Genomic DNA, 19,168 nt, shown 5'->3' on the forward strand with positions numbered 1-19,168 from the left:
TTTACCTGGTCTTGGCAATGTGAAGGAATCACTTGATAACATAAGATGAACTGAATTCATGTCAGGTCTCTCCACTACACTAGCTTGACAGCACAATAAACCTAGCTGAATGCACATGGCCGCCTCGTCGCTGTTGTATTTACCAACCTTTTCGTCTATTAAATCCATAATCTTCCCTCCTTGATAAAGCATCCATGCCTACAAATAAAAGGAAAAAAAACGCTTGTAAAATTATGTGAGAAATTGTCACATTATGAAGAAGTTTCATGTAAATGCCCTTTCGACTGCATAAGTCAAAAAATAGTGATCTGCTATATTTTTTTATAGACAGATATTAGTGGTTAATTTGTTAGCGTGTGGAGGAATTTGTTAGCAGCAGAGATCAAACAAGCATCATGATTCAGACACAACACTTGTATACTCATTTTGTAAAACCTAAGCATGCATTTAGAAAATATATACATATTATAATTGATGATCATTAAACTATTACAAGATTCTCAGCTCATGAGATCAACTTACATAGCTTAGGATATCTACTTTTTCTGCCTTATAATTGATGATCATTAAACTATTACAAGATTCTCAGCTCATGAGATCAACTTACATAGCTTAGGATATCTACTTTTTCTGCCTTATAATTGATGATCATTAAACTATTACAAGATTCTCAGCTCATGAGATCAACTTACATAGCTTAGGATATCTACTTTTTCTGCCCCAAGCTTCGCATCATGGTTTTTTCTCCCACTAACAATTTCCAACACCAAGATTCCGTAACTAAAAACATCGGTCTTTACAGAAAGATATCCACGCATTGCATATTCAGGAGCCATGTAACCACTAGATTCATCAAACATAAAAAACATAAGCATTTCTACATCGTAATAATAACCCGACAAGAAGTGACAAAACAAAACTACTCACTGTGTACCGGAAATCCTAAATGTCTGCACATGAGTTTCTTCTCCGGGAAACAGCCTTGCCAAGCCGAAGTCCGCAATTTTCGGATTTAATTGCTCGTCCAACAATATGTTACTAGCTTTAATGTCTCTATGAATAATTCTTTCTGGGGCCTCTTCGTGCAGGTAGAGAAGTCCTCGTGCTACACCCATAACTATTCTAAATCGCGTCGTCCAATCCAAATTCTTCTTTTTATCTGAAAATCATTATATATAACTATTGTCAATCGTTGTTTAGAAAACAAAGAAAAAAAGAATTGTGGACATTTTTTTCACTGTCTACTAGAAATTGTTTTCAATACCAAACAGAAAGTGATCAAGGCTTTTGTTTGGAAGATACTCATAGACAAGCATCTTTTCTGGTCCTTCTGCACAACAACCTAGTAGAGTGACTAAATTCTTGTGCTGAATTCTTAGTAATAGCCTAACTTCATTTGTAAATTCTCTAATTCCTTGTCTAGATTCCAATGACAGCTTTTTAATAGCCACTTCTTCACCATTTGGCAACAATCCCTGCAAAGAAACAAGCATAATTCAGTGAAATTAAGGAATGTCTGTGACTAGTGTGCTTCATATATCTTTGTTTAAGAAGATTAACTGCATAGCAGCCAGTCGTCTTAATCACGATTTTGTTGAAATCTTGAATCACAATTGCAGTATCAAGTAAATATTTTTTATATGTATTCATGCAATCAATGAGTGTAGACCCTTAGCTTCATCCAAGAGATCAAATTTATTGACTTTCTTAGAATCTTAGGTTGAGTCTAACTTCACATCACAAAACCAACTTATAAAGTGAGAAACATATCCCATTTATAAATATACTTAGTCAGATCATATCTCATCAAATGTAAAAATCTCAATAGATTGCATGAATGTGTACCACCTCGAATGCTGGGAATCCAAATCCTAAATTTTCACTACACTTTAGGGAAGATTGGAATCATACATCCTTTATAAAGGAAAACCGGAAGTGAGGATAAAACTTACTTACCCAAAATGAAAACCTTTCTCTCCCTTTCCTTACAAACTATTGTATTATAGCATACCCTTAGAAGATTGGTTGCATATGCATAATATCAATGATAATTTAGACACTTCCCTTCAATGATTCCTAAGCCTAACATCTTAGACATCCCAAAAGCATTATTCAACTAGAATTTATCACAATTGAACTATTACTAATTTTATCATTAACAATTAAACTACCTTTCTTAGGAGAAAATAAATAAGGGTATGTTTCTATTGTGAAAACATTTTTGTTTATTCATTTCTAACAAACGTGTTCATTTTAACTTGCTAATAAGCAAATGAAAGACTCTTAAGGTGAACCATTGCAGTAGATACAAAATGAAATGCTAGCTAAGGATAACAATTTCCGAAAATAATAAAAATACATATTTTGACATTTTCATTATTTCTTGAAATGCATATTATTGTACACTTCAAGAGTCTATCATATAGAGATATTAGCAAGTCAAATTAACAAAAAAAATTAAAAAAATGAAAATATTGTTAAGTGTTCAAATTTAAATAACATAACCAAATCATTGGGTTCAAATTGTTAGATATTGTTAGGAGTTGGTTATAGGTAGTTACAAGTTGGTTAGTTTTGATTACAAAGTAGTTATAAGTTAGTTACTTAGACCGAACTCTACATTACCATTAATTGGATTTGAACCTAAAGAGAAGAAGAAGGGTAAAAAAGTAAAGTAACCTTGAAAACAGGACCAAAGCCTCCACGACCAAGTTGGTTGAGCTCAGAGAAGAAATTGGTGGCAAGTTGAAGAGTTTGAAGGTCGAAAAAAAGGTTGGAAGAATCACCGGCGTCGACGGTGTCGTTTTCGTCGTCTCCGCCGTCTTCAGAAGCTGCGCCACCCTTCTGAAAGCAAGCACATAACCTGGAGAAGAACATCATAAAGTCAAAGTAAAAAGTCAACGCGAATTCCGAGGAGGAACACACAAACGTACACGATGCAGATTTCGTGATTCATATTCCTCTGGAATTATTTCTCAACTTTTATAATTGACATTTTGAACACGGACAAAAATAATATCCAAATTAATGTTTTTTTTTTTGGTAACTAAATATTAAATGTATTGTATAAACCAGATATTTACACGTCAATAAATTTTAATATTATGATATATTTATTTAAATTTTAATTGGTATATTGTCGTGCAAAAGTTTAATTTTTTTTTACTTTTTATAATATTTAAGGGTTTGACAAAAAAAAAAAAAAGAAGTTTTAAATTTTGTGTTATTCTGAAAGAGAGAAAGATTCAAGAGTTGTTATATTAATTTGTTGTTAGAATTGATCTATGTTATTTTGCTATCAACTTGGTTGAAATTTCTTCTTTTCTATCTCATAGTCAAAGTTTGACAGAAAAGTGTCTCAACAGACACAATCAATGTGTCCAAAATTACACTTATTTGATTATTTTATTTAAATAGAGAAGAATCTCAAATATTTTTTATATAGATTTTGATTAACCTCCAGAAAATTGTATAAAAAAAATATTTTAAAAATAAAAACTCCAAAATGTAATCATGATGCTTGCGTTAAGAAAAAACAAATATTTTTTCTTTGAATAAAAATAAAGTTGAAATTAAAAGAAAATGTTAAAAATTTAAATATAGAAAGTTTATATTTAAAATGTATTGAAAATTGTACATTTATTAATTTTAAAAAAATTATATTTTATTTTATTTTGATGTAAATTCTATTTTTTTATGTCTAAAAAATACTATTGAATATATCTTTTAAATTGTAATTCAATTGATATTGAATAATTTTCAAAATTTACTATTGTACAAAAACCACTGTCCTCAAAACAAAAAAATCACTATCCTACACTTTTTCCAGCATTAAGATAAAAATAATTCTTACCTTGAAATATATTAGTATTATTGTCAATTTTGTTATTTTTTTAATCAATAAATAAATAAATAAAATACTGCAATGCTCTCTTCTGTTTGAATTTTTCATTGAATTTTTTTATTAAAAAATATAAAGTCTCAATATAAATAAAATATAATTAAGTGTTTGAATTCTTTGTTGAATTTTGAAATGCGACTATGTAATCATAGAAATAATCTACATTTTTTGATTAGCAGAACTATATTATTCAATTAATAGTTGTTTAATAGGACTATACGATTCAACACTATTACGACATTTGGCAATAAAGACAGAGTCAACTGTTTTTCTCGAAGCCTGCTAAATATTTTTTATAACAATGACATGTATTCGAAGTATTGACGTGGAATTTGTATTTCAACTTAAAAGAATATATTGAGAATTTTTGGAGGTGGTTAGAACTATAGAGATTATTGACATTTTTTAATTATTTTTTTTGAGTAATACTATTTTTATATAAATAGAGAATTTTGTGAAGCTTTCTGTCATTTCATACGACAATAAAATGCGTGTGAACAAATATTTGAGAATGTTGTTGTAGTGAATTTTTTATTTTATCATTTTTTATAATTTTTAAGAGTAAAATAATTTATAGAGTGATATATTGTTTAAAGTGAATTACAAATGATTGTAAATATATTTAATATAGTAAATATAATTGTTAAGTTATTTTTTGTGTGAACGTATATAAAAATGTCGAATCACATAAATTATCGTGTATTTTTATTCCTTCATTTAACGTATATTTTTTTTACAAGATTCTAAATGTGTATCTATAAAATTTTCACAACAATTAATCATTAACTTTATTTTATAATATTATTTAATTTTTAAATTAACAATAAATATCTAGCTATTTGATCTGATAACGAATTATAAAAATCATTTTTAAGAAAAATCTGAAACGACCAGATCCATATATATCTTATTAAGAGTTGATATCGCCCAATTGGATTTTGCTTCTCAAAAAGGAATAACTAACTTTAAAAAATAAAACCATTTTAATAATTAAATAAAACTATTTAATAATTGAACGCGTGATTGTTATTTTGTGATGATATCAAATTCCACCACTCAATTTACTTCAGTGGTAAACAACATACTAAGTTTCACAACAATTAATCATTAACTTTATTTTATAATATTATTTAATTTTTAAATTAACAATAAATATCTAGCTATTTGATCTGATAACGAATTATAAAACAAATTATAAAAATCATTTTTAAGAAAAATCTGAAACGACCAGATCCATATATATCTTATTAAGAGTTGATATCACTCAATTGGATTTTGCTTCTCAAAAAGGAATAACTAACTTTAAAAAATAAAACCATTTTAATAATTAAATAAAACTATTTAATAATTGAACGCGTGATTGTTATTTTGTGATGATATCAAATTCCACCACTCAATTTACTTCAGTGGTAAACAACATACTAAGTTTCCGTATTTACCCTCACCAAAAAGTTAAAATTACAATCCCATCCATGTGTTCGAAATGGCATTCATTTTCATCTTCTTCACATCAACTCGATCTTAAAACCGCCATTGATGACTTCGCACACAACACAACACTCTTAAACGCTGCGTTTTCACAATTTCAACAACAACAAGACACTGAAACGCTGCGTTTCGAGTATTTCAATTCATAAAAGAAAAAACAATGAGGTCTTCTTCTTCGGGTGCGATCAACATAGCTGCGAGTGCTCAAAAACTTGACGTTGATAATCGAATCGCTCTTCGCTTCTACTATAGAATCGCTGATAACATCCTTCGACAGGTTCGTTTACTTTATTATGTTGCTTTTATTTGGGACTTTTCTATTTTCATAGCTTTGTATTGAATTTAGGTACTTGGTGTTGTAATTCATTTTGTTGATAGAAATCGATGCTTTGTCATAGGTATTTATTATAGAGTGGAGATGTTAGGGAATTCTTGGTTTAAATGAGAGATAGGGTTTAATTTAGGTTTTGATGTATTTGAGACATTGTGCTTCATCAAATTATATATAATTTGTCTAGATAAAATAGTAAAGAAATTCGCACCTACTCGGGACATGGTATTCAGTTTAACAATATGGACATTTGCTAGTTGAGTTAGGCCTTAGGAATTAGTGGTAGAATGGAGGATAATTATTACCAAAATTAAATGGATTTAATTTATATATACTGATAGTGAAAAAGTTTTTACACTATTAGTCAATCAGAGCCGTTAGATCAATAAAAATATTTGACTTTGATCAAAACTACCTCTAAAGTCATTCTCATGAATGGTTATGATCTTTTGACAGTGTAAATTTTTTTACCCCATCAGTGTCATTGCATAACAACTAAACTCAAATTAAATAGTATATATACCTTTGGGCTTGGTCCGTTAGTTTGTTGGGTTATGACTAGGTGGGTTGGGGGTTGCAGGTGGCAAAGCCCCTTGCAGCATGGTTCAAGGGTAATCTTGTAATTTAGACTATCGTATTTCATCACATTTTTGTACTTTCTATTTTGTGACTCTAAGCATTTTTGTAACCTTAAGCATTGCATAATAGATAAATTACAGTAGTCACTATGCTGCTGGAAAGGTAGGCACTAGGAACAATTGGCTGAACTCCGTGATTAATAGTTTGTTTTTTTGTGTACGTGTTATATTATGTACATGTTGTAGTATTTGGTAATTCAGAAAGTTACGGATAAATGTGATCGACGTTTGTGGTTGCAGACCATAATTTAAAATTATGCGGATCATTAATTTATTATTTATTTCAAGTAATTTTTATTGCTACTACTGATAGTTGCTTGTGTTGATATTATATTTATCTGCTGCTGAATTTCTTTCATTTATTGTCCTGCTTTAATTTCTTTTTATACCTGGAGGCATTTTTGTGATTGTGTTTCCTTCTTCAGAAGATGCATTTATTGTTTAGTAAATTTGCTGTTTGTGATCCTCGGCTCTGACTATTGATTTTAACTTTGCAGGCTGACATCTTTCGCACAGAGAAGAACATTATTGACCTTTATGTTATGCTTTTAAGATTTTCTAGGTAATGCAAGGTTGCCTTTAGTGATACACTTCGTTGTATTTGTTTTTATGTCATCACACTGCATTGAGCGTCCTGTCTTTTGTTTTGTTTTAGTTTGGCATCTGAGACAATACCGCGTCACCGAGACTATAGATCATCTCCACAATTCTTGAAACAATCATTGAAAAAGGTTGACTTTCAGCACTTATGTTTGAATCAGAATGTTTTGTTATATAATCTTTGATTTAACCTGATATTTCTAGTGCTTGCTGTAGAAATTGTTGATTTCTTTGAACGAACTGGAGAAGTTGAAACCATTGGTCCAGCAGAAGATCAGCGAGATTAACAGCAGAAACGCTCACCAACGAAGTGGACAAGAATATTTTCATTTGAATAATTCAGTGGATTTTTCTCCTATGAAAAAGCAAACTTGGGCTAGTAATGGCCAAATAAAGGTAAAAAGCAAAGGAAAATTTGCTTTTGTAGGGTGTAGTTCATCTGTGATAATCTTTCTATAAAATAATATCAATTCTGTTGGTTGAACACATGCATTTTTTCTGTTTCTCTTCTCCATTTCAAAAGAAGTTTCACATCTATACGGTATTATATATTTGAGCAGAACGCCAGAGCAACTTCTAGGGAGTTTGTTTACCAAGGATCAAGCGGCCAACAGTTCTCTTATGTTAGGCCTGTGGAAGAGCAAGTGCGAAGACTGTAAGTACCTGACTCATAATTCATTTCACAAACTATCTTGCATTTTTCAGATAAATATTAATGGGTCACTTCCATTTTTACTTACCTTTTGTAGATCTCTAACTCTGCCACCTCCAAAGGAAGAAACTCTCTCTAGGCATTCTATCCTTGGTCCCAATGGGCTTAAAGGGCAGTGGCGGCCACCTAGTACTGATACAGGGGTATGCTAGTGTATCTCTATATTTTAATTGTATTCTATTCAAAGATCATCCTGATTTTTCTCCACGGATGTAGGTCAGGTATCCAACCAACATAGATCTGTCTCCAGTTGAACTACCAAGGTTGTTACCTTAGCCTACTTTTAGTTTCTGTAATGCTGTTCTTTATTGTTGGCCTTCTAAGTTCCAGTTACATAAGAAGAAAATGATGTCATACGTCGTATTATTGCCTTTTCAACTTGACGATGACACTTAAATTTAAGTTTTTATTTTTAAATATTTTATTGTTTCTTAGGGATTTTAATATATTAAAAGTAAGTTTATAGTCCACCATGCATCTGTGAACTGGTTTATCTATTGATTTTATATTTTAAACTGTGTCCATCCTACTTTCTCTCTGTGAGCATGCAGCCTACAACGTCCCTTGGAAGATGAATCTCTGAATGATAAAGATAATAGCATCCCAGAACTCCATAAATCAGATTTAGATTCAATTCTTACCCAGATTGAGGACAGTCAGCCCCAGCATGCTCAGGAGTCTCCTTCTCTTATATCTTTTGAAGAAACTGAAACCTCTGCTCAAATAGAAATTATCAGACAACCTTCTCCTCCACCCGTACTCGCTGAAGTGCAAGATTTGGTCCCTGCAGTGTCACCTCACATTAATGAGGCAGGGTATAAGACAGAGATGTCCTCATCTGATAGTTGTGTTCATGCTGAGTCTCCTCTCCAACTGCACATTGTGAGTCAATAACATTTTCTTACTTTCTTTGATGTATTATTATTCTTTGATGTTAACATTCCCGGGTTGCATGACGAAGTTTGTGTTTACTGTTTATTTTCCTCAAATGTACTTACAACTTTTAGAAAACATTGAACATTGAATAAAGATATGTCGTTCCCTCTTTTTCTAATAATTGTTTCTACTTTCTATATGCAGTCAACTGCTTTGATGGAGAACTTTATGAAGCTTGCCAAGTCAAATACTAAGAAAAATTTGGAGACTTGTGGTGTTCTTGCTGGTTTGCTTGTAAGTGTTCTTTACAAGAAGTTTGTCTTTAAGTAAAACAACATGCAAAGGTTTATGCTCTGTATTAATTTACTGAGAAACAGTTCATTGCTCTAGTCCCCTAGCCCAACAATATATTTGAACAAAAACTACTTTATGTTTATTATCATTCCTGTGCTTCCGTGATATCATATTTTTTACCTTCTCTATCGATTATGAATGTTTATGTATCAACCTGTTAGATGCATGGTATTTCAATATACTGGCATATAAATTTTTCCACTATGTTGGGCCTCCTAAGCTTTAGTCTCTAGTACCTCCTCATACCGTTAATACTTTAGTTCAAAAGGGAGATATTGATTGTTATGTTGTATGATGCACCTGATTTGCAGAAAAACAGAAAATTTTATATTACTGCTCTAATAATCCCCAAGCAGGAGTCAACATCAGATTCTGTAAGAACTCCTTCATTATGAATCTTTTTGGTGAATATGTATTATAATTATTATTCAGTTAACATAGAAATTATTTATCCCGAACAGTGTCAAACTACAAATGAAGAGGAAATATTTGAAGTGCAGGATAAACGGTCACTTTTTCCCCTTGGGTGGATCCATGTGAGTTTTCAAATTTTGTGTTTGGAGGAAACTTACTCATTATGAAATTTGTTTCTTTCTATTTCCTAACTTCCAAAATATATATCAAATGTAATGCAGAATAAATTTTCTCATTTTGTGACTTTAGTTTGCTTGTTGTAAATATAGTGTTTATCTGAATTCCTTATTTTTCACTTTACTTATCTTCCGTTGTTGTTAACAGTAACACTGAAATATATTGTTCTTAATTGCCAGACACATCCTACTCAATCTTGTTTCATGTCATCAATTGATCTGCACACCCATTACTCATATCAGGTTAGTTCATTATTTTTCTTGGATGTTCTTGCTAAGTATTTGGAGATGTATTTATGGTGTTTTCTGTGAGGGAATGGTGGAAGAGAGGCCTAAAGAGCTTCTAATGATGGAAATGTTTTATACGATACTTATAGATCCAATTTCATGTTCTGTTTTATGGATTTGAATCATTGCAACTAGCTATCCTTGAGTCAGTTTTTAATCTGTATGTACCGAATATATTGTTTAGAATATAATTCATAATTTCATATAGAACATTATCCTTATCTTACGCGACCTTGTCCTGGTAATCAGACTCTTTAGTGTTTTACATAATAGTCATTTGGCAACATTCTTTCCTCCATTGTTTCTACCAAAGATGGTTCTATTTGGTTTGTTATATTTATTCCTTATGCAAATGCTCATCTTTTTAGATTATGCTGCCAGAATCTGTTGCAATAGTCATGGCGCCGACAGATACTTCAAGGTAAGATCACATATTAGATGTATTTTTTATGCAACAGAATAAGTTTGTGGGAGAGATCAACTTAAAATATTTATCACGGGTTTGCTTTATAGAAATGCGATCCCTTAATGAGTAAAATTCTTTTAGTTCTTGAGAAAAATCTAGAATCCAATTTAGTCCCTCAAAAAATGTTCACTTATTTCCCTCAAAATTACTAACTCAGGATACGTTAGTCTCTGACAGAGGAACTAAGGGGTCATTTACTTTGAGCAAACATTTCTTATTTTTATTTCCTAAACTTTGTGTTACTCGTTAATAAAGGATAAGAGGTTTTTGAAATGAACAATTGCCTATATTTTTAGAAACAATGAAAATGTAAAAAGTTTTCATTATTTCCGAAAATGCATCTTCATTAAGTAGCGTTTCATCTTACTTCATGACAATTGTTTACTTCAAGAGTCTCTCGTCAAGTTAAAATGAACGCACCTTTTAGTAAATGAAAACCGGAAATGTTTTCAAAAAGTAAATGGTCCCTAATATATCTGGATTTTGTATTTCTGGGGGACTATTCGTGGATTTTTGTTCTAAAGAACTAAATAGGGTGCCACATTTTTAAGGGATTAGAATGGGGATTCACTCTAAATAAATTTATGAACCAAAACAATAGACATAATATAACTTGAAAAGAGAGCTAGATGCCTTTTTAGAATAATGTATCACAGTACCACACGTAGAAATGTTGGCATAATTCTAATTCTGTGTTAGTTCTTAGTACTACTCAATAATCCATGTTAGAAAAAAACTGTAAAATATTTACAAGGAAAAATGCCCCAAAAAAGTACAAATGTTTCTCTATTGGGCAATTCCTACATCAGCAGTCACTACAATTACGATTTCGGCTGTTGATGAGGATCATACAGTTGAGACCGATTTACTGAACTTATGATATAAGTCATCCAATTTGTGTCAGACTTGGATTTGCTTACTATTGTGATTGTCGGGATTTCCGATTGCAAGCATTCCTGGTCCATCCTTGCCTCATAAAAATAGAAATAGTAACATTCTCACATTTACATACTAAGAAGTTACTGACTTTTAGATATTTATAAATTTATGTTGTTCTTGCTGTCTGAAATTTTCCCTGTCTTCTTTGAATTACCTTTGTGAATTTACATGCACAGAAATCATGGCATTTTTCGGCTGACAACCCCTGGTGGAATGTCTGTTATTAAACAATGCGATCAACGCGGCTTTCATCCGCATAATCAGCCTCCAGATGGTGGTCCTATTTACAGCACCTGTACAGATGTTTACATGAATCCAGATTTAAAATTTGATGTCATTGATCTTCGGTGATAATAAGAGTTTGTTACATCCACCCTTTCATTGTTTATACACCGTGCTTTCTCCTATACATATATGTAGTTTTTTTTTACTATTTTACCAGCCTTTTCCATAAATCATGTCTGGCTGTGTTTGTAAAAAAAGAAGGAAGAAATCTTGCTTGTTGTTATGGCTCTTTATTCTTTGTGATTACCACTCATTTTAAGTATACACTGGTGCACTTCATGCACCACAATTTCCTGCAATTTTTTTTTTACTATGTCATAAGTAAATAATATAGCTACAAGTCTCATATGTATCCTACAATAATGCATTAGGTTCAAAGTTAGATCGTTTATTTTTAAATATCTTTAATAGTTTGACTTAGTTTTTTTATTGATTTTACTTTTAACTATTACTTTTTTTTCTTCCTATCTGATTAATCTATTTGCATTTACCATTTTTTTTACAATGTGAGTTATTCCAATTTTCTCTCTAACTATGTTATTCCTAATTTTATATTCTTAACTATCTGACACCAACTTTATTTTTTTCATTAGTTTTTGGTTAATATCAACAATACACTTTATCTCATTGCTTGAAATTCATATAGATTCTACTAAATTTATTTAAGATGCAAATAATTTTGTGGGACTTAGTGACATCTATTTCAATTGCAACTTATAAGATTGTTTTAAAGAGCGTATGTTTTTTTTAGCACTTTTTTTTTTAACTTCCCAACATTGAGTTTAGGTTTTATTTTAGCTATGATCAATTTTCTCAAGTACTATTTTACTAGTCATAACACATTTATGACAGATCAATTTTCTCAAGCACTATTTTACTAGTCATAACACATTTATGACATGTATAAATGATTAAATGTTAAAATAAAAATGTTACCTTTTTTTGGAAAGAAACTTTTATATTAATTGCTTCAATGAATAGAATTTGTGGCCATGTGTCTCTCCCAATATGGACAATTTTACTAATGATAGGAAAATCTTAAATCAAAGGTGAAGACAATGTCTTCATGCAGTTGTCATCAATCTCTAATTTGATAAGCTTTCGTTATCCTTGACAATGGTATGAAAATGAAGACGTAACTAAATTTTTCGATCAAGTGCCAACAAATTGTAATCCTTATTTATTAATAGTCATAACTCCTAAATATTATACATAAAATAGGTAAATGGTGTGAATCAACTTTGAAATTTAAGTACTAGTATGATGTGCTATTTCATATATGATATTTAACTTGATTAGACAACCTAGCCCTTTATTCAAACTTCACCATTTACAATTTTGAATGTATCCTAATATAATGGCAGTAATAATTACTTGAGAGTGTGTTTGGATGAAGTATTTTAAAGAGGGAATATATTTTTTTTAAGAAAACTAAAATGATCGGTTTTAAAATATCTTGTTTGGATACAAAGCATGGGGAATTTTTAAAATTATGGCAATTTAGTGGGTCTTTTTCATTGCCTAATTTTGAGGAATTTACAATTCCACCTAATTTTTATCCAAACAATGAGTTTTTACAATAAATGAAATTCAAATGATTCTGTTGAATTTTATTGAATTTGAAATTCTCTTGAATTTTGAATTTCCTCATTTAAACACACTCAGAGTTCATACTATATTAAAAAAAATCGAATTTATTATACAAATGGTACAATGAGAAATTATTATCAAAATGGCATTAATGATTTTCAGAAGAAAAAAAGACTAATACTAATAATAATTATATAATTATTTTTAAAATTATTTAAACTCGTTGAAATTACAAAATCAAACTCTTATAACTGATACATTTTATTGTCTCTAATAATACATGATTAAACTTTTGTATCTACAATAGAATCTGTTTTGGAGATTTCAAATTTTAGTCACTCAATATTATCATCATTGAATTAATGATGGAACAATTCCCATTGATAAGCTATATTTTTCTACACACATAAACAAGAAATCTTATGGGGGCACCACCACTAGATAATTGAGTTATACCATTGGAGTCTATATGCAACTTCATGATATATTTTCTTTAATTTGGGGTCCACAAAAGCAACCACAACCAAGTCTCCATACTATTTATCAATTATGTAACAAAGATAGGTAATAGGTCTCACTCAAAAAAGTGCATGACATATTTATATGAAGGTTATTGTTTTTGGTTACATTTTTTATAGCAACAAGCCACCTTTTATGGTAATGCCAATTGTGGATTGTGAGAGGTGGTTTTTTGGGGCCCTTAAAAAATGGAAGGGTAGGGTCTCATGTTGTGGCAAGTATTGAGCATTCCAAAATAAGGAGTTAAGAATTATTTTGTCATCAAGGTTATGTGCTTATTCAATTTTTTTTCTTGTTGGGAAATTGCTCACATGGCAAGTTGTCAAAAATGGGTTAAAAGAAGAAATTTTGGTTATCTGTTGAGAATTTGGGGTCCATGCTCAAATGTGACCCCTACATCTTATGTTATGTTTTGTAAGGTGGTGATTGTTTATCGTGTTTATTTACCTGCCTTCAAAATCTTAAAATAACATGTCAAATGTTCTAAGATTTATAATAGATTTTGATATTACATTTTAACATAAAACTTTATATATTTAATATTTCTTTTATTTCTAATTGATATACTTGAATTCTAACAATTTCTCTTCAAATATAAGTCTCCTACATCTTATATTTACATTGCCGTTATCACTAACAGGATTCGCATGCTAATTACACTTTCTTGTAAAGTTTGCACATTTGGATCCAAATCCAAATATATGATTTTGTATTGAATTATCCTATACCTAATATTATAAGTTTATAATCTCAATTGGGAACTATGAAGCACATACAAATTCTAATTTATTTTATACCTAGTATTATAGTTAGGAATAATGAACCACACACATAAACAAATACCGGTGAATTGAAATTCAAGATTTATATATTCATAATCATATCAAATGACTCGTTAAATATTACAATTTATCTATGCTAATGAGTCTCACAAAAAGATAGTATAATTTGAGTACATTATTTCATTGTAAAATATTTATTCCAAAATAGGACGATTAATTGTGTCTTTCATCTTCAATTCATTCATTAAAATCAAAATATTAAAATAATCTAATCAATCTCATCATCGGAAAATTGAAAATTTTGGTATATACTTTATCTCTTTTTACGCTAGCCAAATACAAATGTAAACTTGTTTAAGATATATTTTCAATATGTTAGATTAAATAATTTATATTCAACATTGAAATGGGATATTTGATGTTTGTCAAATAACATATAGTCAATCTTAAACTCAAGTTAAAAAAATGATATATTTATAGTAAAAAGTAATATTTTTGTATCATCCATTTATTATATCTAAATTAATGTAGCATGTAATCTAAACTTAGTCTTTAAATATTCAGTGAACTAATTATTTCAGCATCTAAGTGTGAGATATTTCCAAAATATTGGGTAATATATGTATCTATAATTGGTTATAATAGACATAGTATTGTTGTTGGTTTAGTGGTTGTGTTTATTGTCTGTCAACACAAAGTCTCAAGTTCAATCTGCGCATGTGTCTTCTTTTTGAAAAGGTGCAATGTAGACACGAAATTTTGGAGATTGTTATCCACTTTTCTCATCCACTCATATATTCTAAGTTATCTTATTATTCTCTAATGCATGAGTGAAGGATAAGAAACATTTTTTTGTAACATACTATTGAAAGATACTCTTGGTGTGATAGTGCAAATCATATCAAGGTTTTCCAAAGTACCCTGAAGGGGATTCACTAGTTATCTCATTTGCATCCGATCGGTGGGGGAGAATCGAACCTAAAGACTAGTGTAACAACACACTTTGGAATTTACTGCATATAATTTTCATCAACAACTTTAGGCTAAATACCACTCGTGGTTCTTTAACTTAATTTCAGTTAACGTTTTAGTCATTTATCTTCTTTTTTTTCCCGATGTGGTCCTTTATTTTAATTTTAAGTAACAATTTGATATTTTATGTTTTAAAATATCAACAATATTATCCTTATTTTTTTGCAAAAATTTAAAAAATTCATAAAAAATTTCAAACAAAACTCATAAAAGTAATTATCATCCTCAATATAATGTAATTTCATCAAATTCATAACCTAAATCTTTAAATAGACTCATATTTTCATCTCCAACAATATCAAATAAAGAATGACAAATATGAGTTTATTTGAAGATTTGAGTTACGAATTTGATTAAATTTGTTTTATATTACAAAATATAATAAATTTTATGGATTTTGTTTGAAAATTTTGATGAATTTTTGTAAAAAAAAGGATAACATTGTTGACGTTTTAAAACATAAAAGATCAAATTGTCACTTAAAATTAAAATAAAGGATCAAATCAGAAAAAAAGAAAAAAATGATTAAAACGTTAACTGAATTTAAGTTAAAAGATCATAAATAATATTTAACCACAACTTTACTATTAAAGTCTTGCAATAATTATCACCAACACAACACAAGATCTAGTACAATGCAATGTGTGACAAACATTTGATGGATGCATGAAGATCATACATATTAGTTAACCTTTATCACATGGTATTGAGTGGATTAACACCAAAAAGTTATACTTTTAGTTGAGTTGATTTGATCTTTGTCAACTTAATTTTATCACTCTGTAATTAAATTTATAGGTAGAAAATATCGTACCTAGCTAATGAAGATTAGCATGGTTAATTATAACATTTTGCAACACTAATGATTGCTTGTTGAATATTGTGACGGATTTGGCTGGTAGGTGGCAAGTTTTTTCATTGCAACAGTTTCACAATTATAAGCTAGAACATAATATTGTTGAATATTTATTTATTTTTATATACTTTTTTAATTTATTTAGTGAGTCAGACAATCAATCTTCTTATAGAGATTAGTGGTTTGGAAAAATATACTATATAAAAAGTAATATTATTTTTAATATTTTAAAATTGTAACACCAAATTTTAAAACCACTAATCTCTATAAGAAAAATCTATATCAATTAATTTCTAAAAGATCAATCAATAATAAATCCAGTAACTATATCTAAAACGGTTTTACATTTAATTATAAATGATTTATGTGTACTAAAATTACACATATTACATAAATAACTCTTAATCGATTATTGGTACATGCAATGACTATAAATAAATGGAACACAATATTTCAATTTTTATATCTTCATATAAAAGTAAAAAAAATCTACTTCATGTTAAAAAGACATTTTATCATCAATATTATCACTTTTACCACAAATCAAGTAATTCATTTTTCCATAATTATTATAATTAAATGCATCTATTATTTTTAAGAAGATGAACCATCGAAAAACTACAACTATTCCATTAATTATATGTTTAATTAATAAATTAAATTAATATTTTATATTTTAAAATTCCAAAAATATTTGCTTCAACAACTTAAAAAATTTATATATAATTTTTTTAAATATGATATGATGGAGGAAAAAGAACAAAGGGCTTAATCAGTGGTTATTATATGATAATACTCAAATGCTATATCTTATAGAGCAAGTCTTGTAGGCAAACTATTTTATCATAGACAAAAACTCCACACATTATTCCTTTAATTCAGCATAATTAGATTGTAATTGCAGTTACTTTCCTCTAATCAAGAACCACTTTTTTATAACAATTAATTTCCATGTTGGCACACAAATAACATTTTCTCTTTCAAATCACATTCTTTTGTTTTCTTCTTTTGTTTTCTTCTTTTGTTTCTACTCTCCAACAATAATACACAAAAATCCTATCTGTCCTTCTTTTTGAGAAAACAACTTTTTATCTTTTTCCATCTTCTAGCTTCCAAAGAATCTCTTCACTCCTTGAAACTTGAATAAATATAGATTCATGTTCTTTTATTTTCCTCCTCAAAGTCTAAGAAAATACCTCTTTCTATTCCTTTTTCAAAATATCTTTCATATTTGCTTCACCCGCGATCTACTTAGATTCAACTCTTATTTCTTTTATTCATATAAAAACTTCATATTTTTATCTGTTATAATCCACTGAAATTTAGTCCTTATTTCTCCGAACCTCTTCAATTTTGTCGAAAATATGAAAAAATTCATATTTTCAAATGTCATTATCAATTGAGGTTCGACCCTTATCTTTTTGGTTCGTCTAAACAAAAACTTTATATTTTCAACTCTCACGATTCATTGTGATTCAGCCTTTATCTCTTCGATTTATTATGTGTTCAGAAACAAGTACTCCTCCACGTCTCTCTTTCTCTCATGATTTTTCTACACTACAAACCCAACAAGATGTTCATTCCATAAACACATTGTTTCTAGACTCAAATTCTGAATTTGAGTTCAACACAAGCAACATATTTGAGTTTGAATCATCATCAGCTGATGAACTTTTCTCCAATGGAATGATCCTTCCAAAAACACAAACACCTTTTGTTAAACCTCCTCATCATACAAAGCTTCCTCCTCGCCCGTCCGCTTCGAGTTTCGACAAAATGAAGAAAAAAGAAACCATTAGAGAGATTCTAAATGTTGAGAAAAAACATCATTCAAAGTCCTTTTGGGGATTTAGTAGAAGCAAAAGTCTCAATTGTGATACAAAGAAGAATTTGTCTTTTTCTTTACCTCTTTTGTCAAGAAGTAATTCAACAGGTACAACAAAAAAAAATAGTTCAAACAAAAAAACATCATCATATTCATGTTCTACTACAACCTTAAATTTGCATCCTATGCAAAAATCTAATTCAGGTAAGAGTTGTGGAGGATCTTATGGAAATGGTCATTGGATTAGTCCTATTTTAAATGTACCAACTCCTTCTTGTGTTTCAAAGGGAAGGACAAATTTATTTGGAGTTGCTTCATTTTTAAGTGTTGGAAAGGTTAAGAAAAGTAACAAGTGATTTATTTATGTTTTTTTTTTTTTTGTTTAGATGAAATGAAAAAAAAACTCGCACACAACTGCAAGTTTGATTATAAAATATGGTATTCAACTTAATAATATCATTCGGTTGAACTAGATTTTACGGATTGATTTATCTATGTGTTACTATTGTATCATAATGTATAGTGTCATGGATTTATCTTTGTTGCTATGTTAACTATTTATTTATTTATTTTGGATTAATGAAATTAATTAGATAGGTTTGTTCTAATAATGTAATGTATTCGTCTTGGCTTGTTATCATGTCATAGAGGTTAATTAATTAGAATTGTATCAGTCAATGAAGTTAATTTATCAGCTATATTAATTAAACGGATACTAAGATAATATATTTTATTATTCAATAATTTAGAAATTATTTTTTAAAATTTTTTAGAAAGAGTATAAGTTGTTTTGTGTTTGTTTATAGTAGTGAAAATCTTTTTTCTTTATAGTTATAATTTTTTTTGATAAAAATACTAAAAATAAATTTTTATTTAAAACAATATTTAGATTTTTTTTTTTTTTTAAGTTGTAATAGATGAAAACTTTCAACAAGTGATTATTTAAAAAAGAAAAATTATTTTTTTACCAAAGAAACTATAACAAATGCTCTTGAAGAAAGTATTTATTTGAATTAATTTATGTAAGTTTATTTAGAGACACCTAATAATTCATGAGATGTTTGAAAGAACATGCATATATAAACAACTAAAAGAG

At 29.2% G+C, this 19,168-nt stretch overlaps 2 protein-coding genes across 2 annotated transcripts in view; one reads left to right on the forward strand and one right to left on the reverse strand.

Annotated features, from left to right (window-relative positions):
* LOC101495192 (cysteine-rich receptor-like protein kinase 44) overlaps positions 1-2,991 on the reverse strand; it is a 3,315-nt gene extending 324 nt beyond the window's left edge. The window contains 5 exon segments of the mRNA XM_073364473.1: positions 2-198; positions 693-843; positions 928-1,159; positions 1,265-1,475; positions 2,680-2,991. Of these exon segments, the coding sequence (XP_073220574.1) occupies positions 2-198; positions 693-843; positions 928-1,159; positions 1,265-1,475; positions 2,680-2,880 (992 nt within the window). The 5' untranslated portion in view covers positions 2,881-2,991.
* A 2,419-nt stretch (positions 2,992-5,410) lies between these two features.
* On the forward strand, positions 5,411-11,730 carry LOC101495515 (AMSH-like ubiquitin thioesterase 1). Its single transcript, XM_004512851.4, has 14 exons — positions 5,411-5,666; positions 6,856-6,920; positions 7,014-7,089; positions 7,175-7,354; positions 7,519-7,613; positions 7,708-7,813; positions 7,887-7,933; positions 8,222-8,552; positions 8,751-8,840; positions 9,212-9,274; positions 9,362-9,436; positions 9,671-9,733; positions 10,147-10,199; positions 11,360-11,730. The coding sequence occupies exons 1-14, from the start codon at positions 5,550-5,552 to the stop codon at positions 11,532-11,534; spliced, it is 1,536 nt and encodes a 511-aa protein (XP_004512908.1). The 5' UTR covers positions 5,411-5,549; the 3' UTR covers positions 11,535-11,730.
* The last annotated feature ends 7,438 nt before the right edge of the window (positions 11,731-19,168 follow it).

Source organism: Cicer arietinum, chromosome 8, assembly GCF_000331145.2.
Source record: "Cicer arietinum cultivar CDC Frontier isolate Library 1 chromosome 8, Cicar.CDCFrontier_v2.0, whole genome shotgun sequence".
NCBI lineage: Eukaryota > Viridiplantae > Streptophyta > Magnoliopsida > Fabales > Fabaceae > Cicer > Cicer arietinum.

Bases quoted from the DNA above. Each gene is read 5' to 3' on its own strand.
- LOC101495515 (XM_004512851.4), top strand. From the start codon at position 5,550: ATGAGGTCTTCTTCTTCGGGTGCGATCAACATAGCTGCGAGTGCTCAA. The intron at 7,355-7,518 runs GTAAAAAGCAAA...ATATTTGAGCAG, and splicing joins CTAGTAATGGCCAAATAAAG to AACGCCAGAGCAACTTCTAG. The intron at 7,614-7,707 runs GTAAGTACCTGA...TACCTTTTGTAG, and splicing joins GAAGAGCAAGTGCGAAGACT to ATCTCTAACTCTGCCACCTC.